Source organism: Cynocephalus volans, chromosome 7, assembly GCF_027409185.1.
Source record: "Cynocephalus volans isolate mCynVol1 chromosome 7, mCynVol1.pri, whole genome shotgun sequence".
NCBI classification, from domain to species: Eukaryota; Metazoa; Chordata; class Mammalia; order Dermoptera; family Cynocephalidae; genus Cynocephalus; species Cynocephalus volans.
Window position 1 is genome coordinate 106,754,305 of NC_084466.1, and position 20,240 is coordinate 106,774,544.

General features: G+C 37.5%; 1 protein-coding gene across 4 annotated transcripts in view; it reads right to left on the reverse strand.

Annotated features, from left to right (window-relative positions):
* Window positions 1-3,920, reverse strand: part of CABCOCO1 (ciliary associated calcium binding coiled-coil 1) — a 117,188-nt gene extending 113,268 nt beyond the window's left edge. For all 4 annotated transcript variants that reach the window (XM_063103355.1, XM_063103354.1, XM_063103356.1 and 1 more), the window contains exon 1: window positions 3,736-3,920. In XM_063103355.1, the coding sequence (XP_062959425.1) occupies window positions 3,736-3,789 (54 nt within the window). In that variant the 5' untranslated portion in view covers window positions 3,790-3,920. The remainder of the gene's footprint in view (window positions 1-3,735) is intronic.
* Between the last annotated feature and the right edge of the window lie 16,320 nt (window positions 3,921-20,240).

Genomic DNA, 20,240 nt, shown 5'->3' on the forward strand with positions numbered 1-20,240 from the left:
GAATTATTCTGGAACTTTACAAAATAATTTTTAAGTTCTTATGGAAGAATACATACATTTCAAAAAAGAAAAATAGTAAGAGGGTCCTTTCCAAATTACGTATTAAAGCTTATTATAAAATGGTATGATATTGATACAAGAATGAACAAGTTAGTTGGTGGAAAAAAGAGAATGCAAAAATTTTATATATTATATAGGTACATATGTATACATATATAAATCTTGTAAATACATATACACATATAAAGTTTTTGATTCTCTATCCTCTACCACTGACTATTTTGTCTAATCTTATGCCCACTCATGTATACATATAATATGATAGTGACAGTCAGTGCATTCTCAATGGGAAGAGACAAGATCGCTTTCTTAGCAAATGAAAGTGACAGAATTGGTGATTCCCTCCTAGAAGTAACCAAAATTAGATCCTTATTTCAAATATACAAAATATGTCTATCAAAAATTCATTCTAGATTTGTTAAGGACCTGACTTTAGTAAAATAAAACCTTAAATATTAGAAAAAGATTGAAGATTATTTGTGCTATCCGAGAGGAAGGACAGAAGGGAAAGGAAGAACGGGACATTTTAAACAAGACACTAAACTGAAAGACCAATAGTAAGAAGAAAACCTAAATGTTCGTCAGTGTCTCCGTGCCTACCACCAATATTTGCCGGAGGTTCAACATTTTGAGGTCCATTAGTACTGCCTTCTGAACAGTATTTTCAGTGACTTTTTTTGCAACATCCCCATAGCCTGCATAGGTTGTGATCACCATTCATTCATATTGAATTCATAATTTCATTACATATTTCCTGAATTATATTGAAATTGCAGGAATCTAATCATTTTGCTGCTCAAGTTGAGCTCCAAGTTTTCTCTCTAACCTGCCAGTGATGGAGTGAGGTCTGTTTTCAGAAGTCTATAGGGACCATCTAATGTAGAGAGAATTGTCTGTGGCCTCTTCCTGGACATATTGACAGTATATGACAAGTGACATCATCTTTCTACTCAAGATTATCTAAGCGTCCGCCTGTCCTGAAAATGCCCCGAATGCATTGAGTAAATGTCACCTATTAAGGGATGTGGTAACATTTTAAGAGATATCATTCTGAGGAAGCAACTGGGAAATAATCATTTTCATTTTCTTTTAGGTCTCTGATGTGAGTTGAAATATATTCCTTTTAAGTATACTGCTTAAATGATTCTATTTCCCAAACAGTATTGTGAAGATATTAAGAAAGTTAGTTTATGAACACACTATTGCTAGAAGCCTGATCACTGAATTCTAAGTATACATTTATAAACTCCTTTCACTTACAGAACTATACATAGCAAACATTTATTTTCAGATTTTTGTCATTTTCTCTGTTTTTATGCATTTGTACAGATATCTGCCAAAGTTTAGTCTTATCTTTTAAAGGGAGGCATTTATTCCACTATTACTAAAGAAACTGGAATGTGGGATTTATAATGTAGGCAAGCAGAGCTTACACAATATCACAGAAAAAAATATTTTCCTGGATCTGCATCCCAAGTCTGCTTGTTCACAGCATCTCACAGAGCAGATTTTAGCATCTGATAACTACCTTTCCTGGCATAGTTCAGCCCACCCACGATTTTAATTAGTTATAAAGTATTGAGTGCCTACTATGTGACTGGGATAATTGTTTGTTTCTATTCTAGGTATTGGCCACAAACAACAAATGAGAGACCTCAGACTATTGGAAGCTTATGCTTTATTTCTGATAGAGTTGGCAAGAAAAGAAATATTTCACTATTGCTTGGCTCAGCTGACGAGATTGTCTACTAGCTAAGTAAGTCAATTTGGATACAGAATTTATTAGAAATGTCATCATAAGGAATTAGCTCTCAGAGGATCAACTCTGGAAAGAATCTGATCTGAGAAGAACCTTTCAGTATCTACTTAAAAAGCAGCAGCCTTGGGAACTGACTACCAGGGAGAATCTTGCCGTCCTTTTTATCTAACCCCTGAAACACCCAGTCAGCACAAATGAGCTGCAGGCAGGGCTTGCCTTTCTGACGAATGACACAGCTCTGGAATGGATCAACTGTCTGAAAATGGAGTTTCCACCATGCAGAGTATTAACGCGCTATCTTAGTAAATGAGCACTGCTACGTGGGTCCAAGTTACAACTTGATTTCTTCAGTTTGTTACTAAGAGATTGAGCACATCCTGAATCGCATGTCATGGGGAATAACTGCTCCTCCAGGAAGTTAACAAGTGTGCAATCTGACAGTCCAGAAATGGTAGACAATCATCTAAGGTCTACAACTAGATCACTGATCTGAATCAATTGTTACACAAAATAATTGTGATTTTCCCCCCAAGCATAATAACACTTCTTTACATCTTAAAAAAAGGTGTGTGTGTGTGTGTGTGTTTAAGTGTGGATTTATTAAGACCCCAAATTATCAGTCTTTGTAGAAAGGACAATATCAATACGGATAAGTTATGTGTATGTCTACACTGACAATTTTTACGTTCTCATAAGTTTTTGTATATATTTAAATAACACAATTTAATTGGCAAATTTCCTATGCTACTTTTGAAATTGGATTACTTACATTACAGATCACAAGGGAGTTACTAGCTTAGTAACCAGTTTATCACATTAAAATGTGCTTTTAATGCATGCTAATTTCAAAAGACTCATATGAGAGTTGGCATGCCTTAGCAGTCTGCACACAGTATTGGGAGAGATCTGGATTGGGAATAGCTTACATATTTCTGAGCACAGCACAGAATTATTGGCTCTCTGTGTTTCCTAATTTATAAAATTGGAGCTAATATTATCTTCTGCACATACATAAAATTGTTTAGTCTAATAAGGGAGTTGAGAAAAAGCAATGTTAATATAAACATCATTATTCACCTTTACAGCCTTAAAATATCTGAAGAAAAAAACTTCCTAGGAATAATATGACAGACTCAGTGTGTGAAGACTTAAAACATTTTTTGGTAATATCTGGCATGGCAGATGTGTTCTTAATTAAAATCTCAGGATATGAAGTTTATGAATAAAGTTAACTAAAACCCATTTATTGAGACTCGGTGCAGGGAGGGGCCCCAAAATAAACTTTTAATGTTACACAGGAGGCCACTGGGGTCCGAGGAGGCTACATGACTTTTCTCAAGCCAAGATCATGATTTTCCAGCCACTTTCCTTTTTCCTGTCTCCGATCATGTATTTATTTATTTACAGAAATGGCAAAATAATAATGGAAACACCAACTTCCAGACTTCTAATAGTGATCAATCCACTGTCAATGAACAGTTGTTATTCCACAACACCTTCAACACCTTCGGAGCCATCACAAGTGCCATCATTACAGAAGAATTAGCTGCAATTTCAAAAAGGGACTGGCCCATTTAAAAATTTGGGTCACTTTTTATTTGGATTTTTAAAAATTGAGTTAGAAGCGCGTGGTTACGAGGTTGTTTGGGCACGGAACCATCCAATGAAAGAATCTGAACAATTTTAAACAGTTTATACTCGCTGGCACAACGCGCGGCGGGTGGCGCCGGGTAGCGGCGGGGCTCGGGGACCCGCTCCGAATCCCGCCTCCCTCCCGGGCCACGCACCCGCCGGGGCCGCACAAGGGGCGCCTCCCCAGGGACCCGCCTTGGTCTGGGCCGCGCACCCCGCCTGCTGGGGACGGGCGCTCGGGGGAGTCTCTGGGACCGAGACGGGAAAGGACAGGCGCGGCGTACCTCCACCTCGGGAGTGGTTCCCGCGGGGCTCGTTCCCCCAGGAGTCGTCCCCATGGTCGTGGCCTAGATCTCGCCGGAGAGACGCGGCCCCTGGTCGCCTAGGCAACCGGCCTCGCAAAGGCTCCCGGGCCGGAGCCTCCGCCCCGCCGGGAAAGCGGCTGGAGTCCCCGCGGTGGGAGCAGGACGGAGGGAGGCGCACGGAGGCTCTGAGTCATCTGGTAGAGGCAGCCTCGTTCCCTTCAGTAAAGTGAAAGCGGGGGGAAAAGCAATTTAAATAGCAGCAGTGCACATGAACTGGCCTATGTGAAAGTGCCTAGTGCGAGCACATTGCAAGTTTTCCATAAATATTAAAGTGAGATACGTGATTGGAACTTTGGCCATTGATTGATATTGGATATTAAGCAATTACTATAAATTTTACGGTGTTTGGATGGTATTATGGTCACGTTTAGAAAGAAAAATAAGTCCTCTTTTAGAGACACATACCGAACGATTTAGTGTGGATGAAATGATACAAAGTCTGCGATTAACTCTGAAATAATGAGGGAGGGGCGGGGGAAATGAGTGGAGACGTGGTAGGTAAATCGAGATTGGTATAATAGAGCATGGGGTGGGGATCACCAGTGTACTGTTCCTTCTACTATTACACGTATTTGAAATGTTCCACGATAAACACATTTAAAAACAATAAGATATATTTTGTGTCGGTCTGAGTATTCTTGACTTCTGTGGATGGGCAACACCCGCTTTGAAACTGAAACGTCCCCTGCTTGTATGTACCACATGAAGGTTGCTGTGCAGGTCGCTCACTGTAAAAATCTGATGTTATTTAAGTGCTTCAGTTTCCCCGTCTGTAAAATGAGATAATAATAACAGTATCGGCGTCCAAGTATTACTGTGGAGATGGAACGAGTTAATATATTTGGAAACGTTTAGATCAGTGGTCTGCAAGTGTTAGATATTATTATTATTATTATTTTATTGGTTATGAATATTCATGGGGTACAGAGCAAATTGTCACCACTCGGGCCTAAGATGTGATGGCCAGATCCATACGGACAGAATGCCTGTTACCACAAGTTGTGATTATACCCCCTGCCCCCACCCAGTTATCCCCCCAATTATCCCCAACCTCCCTCCCCATCCCCCTTTCCCCACTCCACTTTGTATCCTAAGGTATGTTCTCTCCTTCAGCAAGTCCAATGCACCACTGTGGTCTTTCTTTCCTTCCTTCTTTCTCTCTTAGCTCCTGCTTATGAGTGAGGACATGTGGTATATATCACGCTGTGCTTTGCTTATTTCACTCAACATAAGTTTCTCCAAGCTCATCCACGTTGTTGCAAATGGGAGAATTTCATTCTTTTCTTATGGCAAAGTAGTATTTCATGTTGTATATATACATTTTCCTTATCCAATCATCCATCAATGGACATTTAGGTTGGTTCCATATCTTGGCTATTGTGAAAAGAGCTCCAATGAACACGGTAGTGCAGGTATCCCTTTGACATGATGATTTCCTTTCCTTTGGTTATATAACCAGAAGTGGGATTGCTGGATGGTATGGAAGATCTGTAGTTGTTTTAGAAACCTCCTTACTGTTTTTCTTAGTGGTTGTGCTAATTTACAGTTATTAGTGTTAGTGCTATGCTTCTCTTGACTTTAGTCCATCCTGCACACAGCTGCCAGGATAGTATTTCATCATGTTCATCTTCATCAAGTAAGCCCATTGCCTTTCAGACCAAATTTAACACGGTGCTTTACAGAACCTTATTATAATTGTGACTTTCCTTCAAATTGTTGCACAGTTTAAATTATGCACATAGTTTGTTCTCTCAATCTATATTTATGAGGTACCTTTAGTTCTGTGTATGTATGGCCCATCTTTTCAAGTGGGTTGCAGTATTCCCCTTTTCTTGATTTTTTCACTCATAAGACAGTTTAGTTCACAGTACAAAGTATTCACTCAACAATGTGCTTATGACTTTTAGCCCCATTTAAAAGGACTATGTTAGACCTTCGATTAGTGAAAATGTCACTTTTTAGTGATTGTCAGTTAATACATGAGCCACCACCTTACATATTCAATACAATACTTAATTTTTTCATTGTTTCCTTCTGATCTCTACTCCAAAGAAATTAAAAATAACTGGTCACCCTCTGCGAGGTAAGAATGTGTCACATTCTTTAAATGTAGTGTTTGGTAAAGCACTAAGACGTTTGCTTCTCTAAACCATAGATCTAGTTTCCTCAAAGATCTGACTTATTTTTCTTGCCTTTGATTGTTCTGCCATTTCTTTGACAGTTTTTAGGTTTTTCTGTTCCCCATTTTGGTTTTGGACCCCAGACCTAGATGAGTACTTCATTAAAAATCAGTTCTAACAGTACCAAAAGGGTGGAATTGTTTTGTAGAAATTTCAGTTTTACATCGATATATTTCATATTGTAATTTATTAGAAAAGTCAGTTTTGAGGAGGCACTTTAATTTTATGGGGAACAAATTTTTTGCTCAGTAAGGAATAGTATTGAAAACCCATTAGCCTGAAGGTTAGTATTAATTTGCACAAGTTGAAGCTGATTTTAGCGTCCCATTTCTTTCATTTTGTTTGTAAGGAGGTGCCAACAAAGAAGATAAATCTCAGTATGTGCTATGCTTCATACATGGAGAGGTCTGTTAAGTCTTCCTTCTCAGGTCTCTTTTGAAGATAAAAGCTTCTAACCAAAGCCTGCAAAATTCCATTTGTTATCTTAGTTTATTGTTTTAGGGCTGGAAAAGAAAAGGAAACGTATGGGTCTTGGTTTACAGTTATTTTTATAAAGAACTTTGACTTTTACCACATCACGGTGAAATGTGGGGGTAATAAAAATTGATATTATTCGGTCAATTGGCTTGGCTCTTGTTCTAATGAAAGTACTGCAATCTAAATATGTATAAACCTGTGAGTAGTACAACATTTTACAAATGGAATCAGGTTTTCATGAAGAGGAACATTTTAATAATTTTACCTATTTAAATATTGGATGTTTAAAATAAAGTATACCTTTAAATACTAGAGAAACATTTAAGAAAGGCTAATTTTATGATAGATATCGGTCATCTGGTGTGGCAATATATAGCCATCAGTACTTATGGTGAGACCAGCTGTCTTCTTAGGCTTGGTAAACATTTCTATTCCTTCTTCATGGTTTCTGTATCACTGACTTATTTTAAGTTTTAATGACTTCTTTAACAATAAATAAAATAATGTCAGTAATGAAGTTAATGACATGTTAGTAGTTTAAACACTGTGATTCCTGAGGTCTTCAACCTATTAAGTGACACTCATAATAGTCTTACGAGGATAGGGCCAGAAAAATTCCAGTTTGTCCTTTAAGTGCTAGAGAGAGATCACACAACTTTGGAGATGGAATTGAGAAGCACATTGTCTCTTAGCCTTGAAATACATTGATACTGTTAGATATAGGAAGAAAAAATATAAAATAGTCATTTAATTTATAAGTAACTGCCTTTACTCTTTGTTACATATTTAATTTTCAGCAAGTATTCCAATAGTTAATCAATTTTGAAATATATTTAGTTTTTTAAAAAATCTTTACAATCCTCAAATTTGGTCTTATTTCAATTAAGTGCCTTAAGCTGTTGCAGTCATATGTGAGTACATTGTGAAGTCCTGCTTTAATAAAGCATCCTTAGGAGATAACATAGTAAACCTACTGTAATAGTATATACATTCTAAGAGAGACTAACTAATTGGGGGTGAGGTAATGATTTCCAGTAAGCAGTTGGTACTATTTTGACATTATTCATGTAATACTACAAGTTGTTGTGAAAGCTCTATATGCTCCCATTTTGGGTCCTTCCTGTTCCAGTCACTCCCTTTACAGAGAACCTTTTGCTCTTCAGATGAAAACTCTAAGTCTTTTTTACCAAACCAGAAAATACTATTTTTTCCTACTCTAGAGATCTCTTTAAGATAGTTTTGTAACTTGCTCCTTTCCTTCCGGATCAACTTACTGAGAAAGGAGTCTCTTGCTCTTCGTCTCCTTAACCACCCCACACCCTGCGATCAGTGTCTTGTCTACTTTGCTCTCCTAAGGCTGTCCTCTCAAGAATGGCCACTGGCTCCTGTCTTCCTTGGTGTGTGGACGTGCTCTGTCTGACCTCATATCCATTCTCTACCCTTCTCTGCTTGGCTTCATGTCCTGCAAAGCGGATCTTTATGACTTTACCAGCTAGATTTGCTGCATTCCTTGCCCTCTGACTTGTGGTTGGGTTTGGCCAATGAGAACATCAGCAGGAGGTTGGAGGATGGAAGAGTGAGGTCAGGATTTTATTCTCTCAGTTCCCTCCCTGTAAGATAACAGGTTAAGTGTAGCCAGATTCCTACACAAAAGGCCTTAAGGACCACAGCCTGTCCTTCAGCCCCTCCCCAGCTATAGCCTTCTCTGGGCTTCACCATCCTTTGTTGATTTCCCCTATGGCTGCCCACATATTTGTAAATAGCTCCTTCACTAAACTTTCCTCAGTTTCCACATTTGTGCCATATGTTTCCTGCTGGGACTTTGACTGATAGCAAAAATTAACTCTAAAATTTTTGGCAAGAAAGACTGTGCCTAGCTTGTTCAATACTATTGTTACTGCCTACCACTGAGTTGCTGTGAAGTGAGCAGTGTTGCATGTACGTGACCCTGGGTACTCCTTGTGGATTTCCTGAACAATTGTCTGTGCAGGGCTGCATCCCAGTCTACCCCATCCTCCAGCTGGAGGGGCTGCATCCAAGCTCAGCTACCCTCCAGATTGATGGCAGATAAGGGGACTGTGACTACACATCCGACCTGTGCTATCCATGTCGTGAGCAGCTAGCTGTCTCAGACAACTTGTTAGACAGCTGTTTCCCCAAAGCCTAATTTTCCATTGCCAAACAGACTGTATTTCCCTGTTGACAAGATTTCTTTAAAACTCGCCCTATAAAAAGGCAAAAGAACAGATCACCTGGGCCCTGGCATGCCTCCCCATGGAGCATGGGGAGTGTGGGGAGAGGAATAGTTCCTTTCTCTTTTCTTTTTGCTGATCCTGGCTTTGAAGCTTTGACTGTTCCCAGTAAAACCTTATCCCATGTCATGTAATATTTGGAATTTTTCTGGAAACCAGGAGGGACACATCCAGCATGGGCTGTGCTTGTGAGAATGATTGTTTTATTACAGAGTCACTTGTCCCAGCATATTAAGATTTATAATCTATATTTGCATGTAAGCCCTGCTACTTCCATTTATAAATTGTTTTTTGTTGCAGTATTTACATTGGTATTTTTATCATTCCTTTAATGCCGCAGTGAACCATTTTTAAGTCATTGATCTATATTTGTCAACTGGTAATTTAATGCAAAAAACAAGTTAACAAACCGAAGCAATGACGTAGATATTATGTGAAAATTCTTCAGCTGAGGAAAAAAACCACACCCTGATTCCAGAATGTTAGCCAAGGCAGACAATTCTTTTTTTTTTTTTTTTTTTTTCCTTTTTTTGCTGGCCAGTACGAGGATCGAACCCCAGATCTTGGTGTTATCAGCACCATGCTCTAACCAACTGAGCTAACCAGGCAGCCTTAACCCTAATTCTTAAAGCACATGCACAAGCTTTAAATACATAATTTGAGTTAGCCATAAAAAGTTTTGTAAAAAATCAAAATTCATTTTAGTCTTTAAATTTGTGAAATATGTATGATTAAAACAGTTACATTGATTTTTTTTCCCTTCTAAAACTGCTGAAAAGTCACTAGGTGCCACTTAATTAATGGCAGGGGACTCCATTGCTCTTCAAATACATTTTTGAAGAAATCTCTCTTGGCGGATTCTGGGAAATGACTCGACTGAGCGAGCATTGCCCGCTTCTCTGCACTACCTCTTCTCCCACCCTACTTTTAAATATAGAAATTCTAATTTTATCTGTTTTATATAATAGCTTTTTTTGTAAATTGTGTTAGAAGGAAGGATTTTGAGGTTTAAAAAGTTTGAAAGCCACTAGATAATCTCTAAGGAAGCTTCATCTCTGAAAATTCAATTACAATATAATTTCCCAAAGCATTCATTGCCTGAGACATCCGCTTGGGCAAATACACAGTATTGCGGTTATTAAACATTTCTGCTGCTGTATATGCATGTCTGTAATTCCAGGGAAGTGAAATAAAATATATCATCTTATTTAATTATCAGCCTCACACTAAGAGGTAGATAATATTATTTCTGTTTTGCAGATGAGGACACTAGGCTCAGAGGGCCAAGGTAACTTGCCTAAGTCTCGTGGCTAAATATGTGGCAGGCAGGCGTGGGTGTAAACTACTTTCTGTGATTCCACAGCCCACTCACTCTGCCTGACCACGTTACACCATCTTGGCCATGTGGTACACTCAAGAGCCTGGGTGGGTAGATGAAACTGACCTCTGAAGCCTTTCTGTCTCCTCCTCAGTGTCTCCTCTTGTCCCCTCCCTCCTTCCCCAATGCCTTCACAGTAATTGCTAACTCATTTAGTGTTTTACTCTTGGCCATCAATGCAGGTACATAGTAATAACTAAAGCATGAGATGATATGGGCTTAGCACCTACCATGGGGTATTCGTCTTTTACCAGGAGACTCTTAAAGATGGAAAATGCTTTTGCAGCTCAAATGAATGAGGTTTTAATAGAGGATTACTAAGTTGTGGGTTTTATATTTTGGAAACAGGAAGTCTTTTCTGTGCCTTCTTAAACCTCCCCTTAGAAATAGCTTTACTCCCCCTACTAGTATCAGAAGCTGTTATTGTGATTTTTTTCTACCCACCACCACATCTGTTACAGTGTTTTGGTAAACATCCAATAAACAGGTAGAACACAATGAAGAAAAAGTAAGTTAATCAATAGAAATATTCTTGTAGCTATGATTACTCCTGATTCTAGTATAATAGATGGCAACTCTTAAATATTATTTTTCTATGTCACCAAAAGTCCCATGTGTGTTTTTCTTAGATGTAATGCATGTTTGTGTGGCTCAGAGCTGGGTTCAGCATCTGCACTACAGAAATTCCTGGTGTCATACAGCTTTCAGAAGATTGCAACGAACTGTCATAGGATGTACTATGCCATTTTCTATTTCATTTTATAACAATAAAACTCACTAATTTGGGGTGGGAAAGGGCTGATTGTCTATGTGTGCTAGGAGGCTAGAACTGTAAAGAGCATGGGAGGATTACATGTGTTAATTTTCACATTACGTAACTTAGCCTGCTGGTGGTTGATGATTGGTTTCCAGCTTGTTATTTTGATGATAGACCCATCATGCCCATTATGGTTCTACCTTGTGGCCACCAGTATCCAGGTAGACATACCTGAGGTGCAGGTAGTACAGTGAATTCTGTTGAGTGAGATTTTTGACCAGCAACGTAACCTTAGGAGAGATGATTTTATTTTCATGTAACATAGATAGTACTTAGGAAATCTTGAAACAGTTCCTTATACTAAATATAAACTTAGAATGTTTGCACAGAAAAACAAAAGTAAAAGATTGAAAAAAAAGAAGGGAAGGGAAGGTGGATGGCAGAACAGAAGTGAGAAAATAGAGTCAAATAGAAAAGCTGAGTCAATTCACCATGACATTGGATTCTACTCCTGTCATAGGCATGAGCTCATATGAGATTAGGCCACAGTGTTCTAGTAGGTTCTGCTTTGCTTTGGAATTGCCCTGGTAATTAGTAGAAGGGTCGCTAAGACAACGTTCTCTTTGGGCCCTACATCCTCTAAACAAATGACACTCTGTAATGAAACTATTTTTTTTCTTTTAAATTATTAGACTGTCTTAAAATAATTGTTGTATGGCCATAGATACAAAGCTGACTAATGCAACCTGATTACAATTTAGCAGCTGAGTTAGGTAGCAGAGATATGTTTAAAATGTGCATTTTTAAAGGACCCATGGGATATATTTGCCTGAGAGGCCCATTCCTGGCCGTTCTTGATGTGGCAGCCTTCTCACCAAACGTTGGCCATGCTCAAGAAGAGTCAGACTACTCAGTGGACTCCAAAAGTGGTAGAGCCCAGTAGTCATAGGTCCAGGGTCCAAGAACAGCACAAGACAACAGGGCAGGATATGCTTCTGATTTCTTGTTGCCATTGCATCTTCTGGAACCCATTGGCAAAATTGCTATTCCTCCTTCAACTGTCCATTTTTATTGTGGACACATAAGCTGTTGGAACAATTCTACCTGTTCTTCTCTGGCAGCATATGTGCTAGGCTATGCATGGAATGATGAGACACGGAAACTTTAACTTCCCTCTTTGCCTAGGGAGGTGCCTTCTTCTTCCCTACCGAAACCCTAAATCATGGGGCATGCCAATGAAACCGGCCTGGATTGTATCCATATGCAGAGAGACAGACTCCATATTAAGGTCTTTCTTCTAACTCTACCTCTAGTGATTAGTGCATAATTATACCATTAGACTATTAGGAACAAAAAATGGAGTAAAAGGAATTTTAAATTATTTAAAATTGCTGATATTTTCTTATCATCATTTACTCATCCAACAAATTTTTATGGACTACTGTATAAGCATCAGGCACTGTTAGAAGCATTTGGTCAACAAGAGAGGCAAAAACTCCGTGTCATCTCAGAAATTCCATTCTAGCAACTTTATAAACCTAGATTGTATTTCAAAATATAAAACTCACTATTATTTTGGAAAGTGTTTTGTCTGTGTAAGTTTGAGAAGTTAAGATCTATAAAGAGACTGATATTATATGTAACTTTTTTTAAAGCAGGAAATCATATCCTACTAGCTGACAGTTAATAGGTTAATAGTTCTTTTACAAAGTGGTAGCCACACTAACTGCAGCAGAAGTGCACCCTGCCCTGGACCCAGCAAGTCTGACTGTCTTTGTCTGGAGGACCTGCCTGCATTCTGCCATGCTCACCATGGAAGGAGTGTGCCCTTTCTTGGACCCAGTGATTCTGACCCTCCTCGTCTGAAGGCCCTGCCTGCATTCTACTGCACTCGTACAGGTGATGGTGGGACCAAGACCAGGATGCCTGGAGCCTAAATAGACAGAAAGACTGAGACCCCAGCATCTGAACCCATGCAGCATCCCCTCCATCGCAGGTGAGCAGGCAGTCTTGCTGAGCAGAAAAGTTACCACGTTCTGCACATCTCTTGGTCCTGCTGAGTCCACAGGTGCTCCTACTGATATCCAGCCCAATGGTGGTCCCTCTTCCCCCACATCCCTTTGTAGCTCTAGAGAGCTACTGGGTACTGCAACATACAGACAGGCTTGCTGCAAACACAACAGCTGAGCCAGTGGCCATTTACAGAGCTTCTAGGATTTGCTGCAACAGTATACATCTACTCACTGACCAACACCAGATCATCCATCGCAACAGGAAACCCACCTCAGCAAGAACCTGCTGAAGGCCCCACTGCCTAGGTCACAAAGGCACCTGTAGACAACTCTAAAATTGAATACAGTTGAAGAAGTTGCAAAAATCCTGCAGTACTGCACTCACCCAGATCCAAACTTAAAATGCCCAACCCAATTATCATAGAGTACCTCTACAGGAAAGAGTCTACCCCTTCAAAAGCTACTCCTAGAATTAAAAGAAGTGACTACATTGCCAGATGCCTAGATGTCAATGCAGAGATATGAGAAGCATGAAAAAAACAGGGAAACATGTCCCCTCTAAAAGAAGACTACAATTCACCATTACCAGACCCCAAACAACAGGAAATTAATAAATTGCCTAAAGAGGATTACCAAATGGCAATACTAAGGAAACTCAAAAGGATGGATAAAAAAACAGATGGAAATCACAATGAAGTCAAAAGGAAATTCAACAAAGAGATACAAACAATAAAAAAAATCAGAAATCCTGGAACTGAAGAATTCATTCAAAGAAACAAAAACTACAACTGACAGCTTAAGCAGCAAGCTAGAACAGGTGGAAGGAAGAATCTCTGAATTAGCAGACAAGTTTTTTGAATTAACACAGTTGTACCAAAAAAAAGGAAGAAAAAAGAATTTTAAAAAATGAAGAAAACCTACAAAATCTTTCTGATAACCTTAAGCATAGAAAAATTTGTATTATGGGTGGAACAGGAGAGAAAGAGAAAGGAAAAGACACTCAAAGCCTATTTCATGAAATGATAACTGAAAACTTCTCCAGTATTGAGCTACAGGCCTACAGATCCAAGGAGCTCAAAGATCCCCAAACAGGTTCAACCTAAAAGGATCACCTGAGAAATAGTATAGTCAAATTATCAAAAGTCAAAGACAAAGAAAGAATTCTAAAAACAGCAAGAGCAAAGTGTCAAATTAGCTATAAGGGAATCCCTATCAGGCTAATAGCAGATGTCTCAATAGAAACCATGCAGGCTAGGAGAGAGTGGGATGGCATATTCAAAGTGCTAAAGAAAATAACTGCCAACCAGGAGAACTATATCCAGTAACACTTTTCTTCAGAAGTGAAGGAGACATAAAACTGCAGGAATTCATCACCCCAAGACTGGACCTTCAACAAATCCTCAAGAGAGTCCTACATCTGGAATCAAAAGAGAGAGAGATGTCATTGTAAATACATGAGAAAGAGTAAAAGCCACTAGTAGAACAGATATGAAAATGAGAAAGAGAAAGAAAATATATTTTATCACTACAAAAGAACACCCAACAGTAAAGATAAACAACAAAGGGGAAAGAAAGGAACAAAAGAAATATAAAACGACCAGAGAGAAATTAATAAAATGGCAGGAATAAGGCAATACCTTTCAATAACAACTGTGTATATAAATGGACTAAATGTCTCACTTAAAAGATATAGACTGGTTGAATGGATTAAACAATTAGACCCAACTATATGCTGCCTACAAGAAACTCTCTTCACCAATAAAGACACATATAGACTAGTAACGAAGGGATGGAAAAAGACATTCCATGCAAATGGAGCCAAAAGAGAGCAGGAGTTGCCATACTTACATCAGATAAAGTAGACTTCAAACCAAGAACTATAAAAAGAGACAAAGGACACTATATAATAATAAAAGGATCAAGATACACCAATCACTAATAAATATGCACTCAATCTCAGAGCACCCAGATATATAAAGAAACTGTTGTTGGATCTAAGGTGAGAGATAGACCCCAACACAGTAATAGTTGCTGACTTTGACATGCTGCTCTCAGTATTGGACAGATCATCTAAACAAAGAATTAGAGGAGAAATATTGGACTTAAACAGCACTTCAGACCAAATGGACTTGACAGACCTACGCAGAGCAGTTCATCCAACAATGACAGAATATACATTCTTCTTATGGGCGCATGGATCATTCTCCAAGATAGACATGTCAGGACACAAATTGTCTCAACAAATTTAAAAACATTGAAATCATGTCAGTATATTATCAGACCACAGTGGAATAAAATACAAATTAACAACAAATAAAACTTTGAAAAATATACAAATTCATGGAAATTAAACAACGTGCTCCAGAACAATGAATCAGATTAGAAATAAAGCAGGAAATCAAAAAATTCCTTGAAACCAATGAAAATGCAAGCACAACTTACCAGAACTTATGTGATACTGTAGAAGCAGTACTAAGAGAGAAGTATCATTGCAATAAGTGCTTACATCAAAAGGACAGAAAGACTTCAAATATACAACCTAACATTATATCTCAAAGAACTAGAAAATCAAAAACAATTTAACTCCAATATTAGTAAATGGAAAGAAGTAATTAAAATCAGAACAGAACTAAATGAAGTAGAGACCCAAAGAATGATACAAAAAATCAATTAAACAAAAAGTTGGGGTTTTTTGAGAAGATAAACAAAATAGACAAGTCATTGGTCAGGCTAACTAGAAAAAGAAGAGAGAAGACCCAAATAACAAAAATCAGAAATGAAAAAAGAGACATTACAACTAATACCACAGAAATACAAAGAATCACTAGAGACTATTATGAAAAACTATACACCAACAAATATGAAAACCTGGAAGAAATGGATACATTTCCAGACACATACAAGCTACCAAGACTGAACCAAGAATAAATACAAATCTGAACAGACAAATATTGAACAATGAGATTTAAGTAGTAATCAGCAGTTTCCCAATAAATAAAAGCCCAGGACCAGATGGCTTCACTGCTGAATTCTATCAAATCTTTAAAGAAAAATAAACACCAATCCTCTTCAAATTATTCCAAAAAATTGAAACTGAGGCCATTCTCTCAAACTCATTCTATGAAGCCAGCATCACTCTGATACCAAAATCAGATAAAGACACAACAAAAAAAGAAAGCTACACGCCAATATCCTTGATGAACATTGATGCAAGACTCCTCAATGAGATGTTAACAAACAGAATACAGCAACACATCAAAAAGATTGTGCACCATGATCAAGTGGGATTCAGCCCAGGGATACAAGGATGGTTCACCATATGCAAATCAGTAAGTGTGATGCACCACATCAACAAAAGAAAGGACAAAAGGACAAAAACCATATGATTATTCAATAGATGCAGAAAAAGCATTTGGCAAGACTCAGCATCCCTTCATGTTAAGACCTTCAGTGAACTAGGTATAGAAGGAAAGTATCTCAACACAATAAAAGACATATATGACAAAGCCACTGCCAACATCATCCTGAATGGGGAAAAACTGAAAGCTTTTCCTTTAAGAACAGGAACAAGACAAAGACACCCACTCTCACCACTCATATTCAACATAGTATTAGAACTACTAGCCAGAGCAATCAAGCAAGAGAAAGAAATAAAGGGCATCCAAATGGAAAAGATGAAGTCAAATTGTCATTGTTTGCAGATAACATGATCCCATGTATAGAAAACCCCATAACCTCTACAAAAAAAAAAAAAAAATCATAGAGCTCATAAATGAATTCAGTAAAGTTGCAGGATACAAAATCAATACACAAAAATCAGTAGCATTCTTATATACCGACAATAAACAAACAGAAAAAGAAATCAAGAAATCAAGCCCATTTACAATAGCTACCAAAAGAATAAAATACCTAGAAATAAATTTAACCAAAGAGATGAAAGATCTCTACAATGAGAACTGCAAAACACTGCTGAAAGAAATTAAAGAGGACACCAAAAGATGGAAAGACATTCCATGTGCATGGATTGGAAGAATTAACATTGTGAAAATGTTCGTACTACCCAAAGTGATCTACAGATTCAATGCAATCCCCATCAAAATACCAATGACATTCTTCACAAAAATAGAAAAAAACAGCCCTAAAATTTATATGAAACAACAAAAGACTCCAAATAGCCAAAGCAATCCTGAGCCAAAAAGAAAAATTAAACCAGAGGCATTACACTACCTAACTTCAAGCTATACTACAAAGCTATAACAAACAGCATTGCAGTGGCATAAAAAATGGATACTTGGAACAACGTAACAGAAAGAGAAGCCAGAAATCAACCCTGATACTTACAACCAACTGATCTTTCACAAAGGCACCAAAACCTACGTTGGGGAAAGGACAGCCTCTTCACTAAATAGTGTTGGGAAAACTGGATATCCATGTGTAAGATAATGAAACTAGTCCCATACATCTTGCTGTATACTAAAATCAACTCAAAGAGGATTAAAGATTTAAGTATAAGACCTGAAACTATAACACTCCTAGAAGAAAATATAGGGGAAACACTTCATGATGTAGGACTGGGCAAAGACTTTATGAATAAGGCCCGCAAAACACAAGCAACAGAGGAAAAAATAAACAAATGAGATTGTATCAAACTAAAAAGCTTCTGCACAGCAAAGGACACCATCAACAGAGTGAAAAGACAACCTATAGAATGGGAAAAATATTTGTAAATTATATATTTGACAAGGAATTAATATCCAGAATATACAAAGAACTCAAATAACTTAACATTAAAAAAACAAATAATGCAATTAAAAATGGGCAAAGAAGCTGAAGAGACCTTTCTCAAAGGACGACATACAAATGGCCAACAGGTACATAAAAAAATGCTCACCATCACTAATCATCAGGGAAATGCAAATCAAAACCACATTAAGGTATCACCTCACCCCAGTTATACTGGCTATTATTAAAGACAGAGAATAATAAACACTGTTGAGGATGCAGAGAAAGGGGAACCATTCTACACTTGGTGGGACTGTAATTTAGCACAGCCATTATGGAAAATAGTATGGAGGTTTCTCAAACAACCATAGATAGAACTACCATATGATCCAGCAATCCCATTACTGGGAAATCTTCATGTTGTAGGGATACCTACACTCCCATGTTCATCGCTGTTCTATTTACAATAGCCAAGAGTTGGAACCAACGGATGACTGGATAAGGAAAATGTGGTATATATACGCAATGGAATACTACTCTGCCGTAAAAAGAATGAAATTCCACCATTTGCAGCAATATGGATGAGCTTGGAGAAAATTATGTGAAATGAAATAAGCCATGCACAGTAAGAGAAATACTGCATGTCCTCACTAATAAGTAGATGGCAAAGAAAGGAAGGATGGAAGGAAAGAATAAAGAAAGAAAGAAAGAAAGAAAGAAAGAAAGAAAAAGAAAGAGAGAAAGAAAGAAAAAAGAGAGAGAAAGAAAGAAAAGAAGAGAAAGAAAGGAACAAGCACAATAATGTGTTGAACAATCAGAGGAAGAAAACAGATCTATGGTCACTAGAGGTGGGAAAGGGGGAGGGAGTCAGGGAGAAATTGGGTAAGGGACACAAAGAATGATTACAATTTTTAATGATGAACATGCTAATAGTACTGATTTGATCATTACATATTATGCAGAAATACTGATAGTCAACTCTGTACTCCATAAATATGCATAATCAATTATGTTTCAAGTGTAAAACAACAAAAAAAGAAAATGGTAAGAACTCTAAAACCAGATAGAGCAGATTGTGGGGGATCAGGTATGGCATTGTGGGGATCTGGTCATGTTGCAGTTTTAAACAGGATGGTAAGGACAGACCTTGGAATAAAGATGACAGTTGAGCAAAGGTAATCTTTGCCATTATCATAACTAGAATTGTGGCTGTTTATTGTGCATTATCGTCTTTAAACCTTACAACAATCATGGTCACTGAGGCTTACAGAGTTAATTATTTACCCAGTATTACAACTATTTAGAAGAGGAATCGAATTTTTTTCTTTTCTGATGAACAGCCCAAGTTATAACTATACTGTACTGTGTCTTAAAGCAGTAGTTTACACACTGTATTTGGAGGTTCCACTAAGATTTGATTTGATATTAGATTATTAAAACATCTATTATTAGCCATATTTTCAAACCATATTTAAAAGCATGTACTCAAATACACTATAGTCCACATATTAACATATTGGAGGGCCTCAACCTGTTAAACTGTGTGTTAGTTACTTTCTGCATATTTGCAACATTCTTTCCATATCTGTGGATTTGAACAGTGTATAAATGTTTCATTGGATTGGAATGTCTTAATTATGTATGATTTAAAAAAATTCAGGCCTTAGCATGACTGTTTGCATAAAATTGTAGAACAGCTCAAGTACAGCACAGTGTGGAATCAAATATATGTGCTGTTTACATGTTTGCATCATAATGAAATCATCAACAACTCATTAAAAGGAAACCTATAACATGCTTATATAATGTCATATCAAAGGTCATCCTAGTACTGTTTGTTAGGTTTAGTTGCTTTTTGCCTGACTTACCTAAAGAGCTAATGAGCAACCTGACACTTCCAGGCAAGTTTGGTTTTTTTTGTTGTTTTTTAATACTACAAAACCAAGTAAGAATATTGAAACAAGTTTGATGTAACTGACATGTCTAGGATAGTTTCATTATGCTAGTTTTTATAATTATAAACAAATGTATGTCGAAGTAAGTAAATATATGTTTATAGTTATAATAAATAAGTTTTAAAATGGATGCATAATGTAACATTTATTTACCTATTAAAGCTTAATTTAAAAAATAATTAGCAGAGGAGGGGCATAGGTTGAAATCTATTGATATAAGCACAGAAGTGGATTTTTAAAATGGCATCTACATAAGGAAATAAAAAATAACGTAGACTGTGCCCATAGTTTCTAAATGAAACTAGGGAATATTGCTTCTTTTGTTAATATAAATAGTCTGATGACCAAAATAATTTATTTCCTCTCACCTATTTTAATAATTGTACCATTAAGGAAGTAGAATAGCATGAAAACTTTCACAATTTCATTATTCGGTCCTTGACTTAGGTGACTGAACTTGGAGGGGTGTTATTGCTGGGGTTGTGGGGGTAAAGGGAAAATTCACTTGAATTTAAGATTGCCACTGCTGTGTTCACAGATCGTCCATAATTTTACCCCTCTCCCTTTGACTCATTTACAGACCTACAACTAAAGTTCACCTTCTTATCTATGTAGAATGTAGCTATTTTTTTGCCAGTGATAAGAGGAGTAGGCATTCTTAATATCATTTTTATAATTATTACTTTGGCCA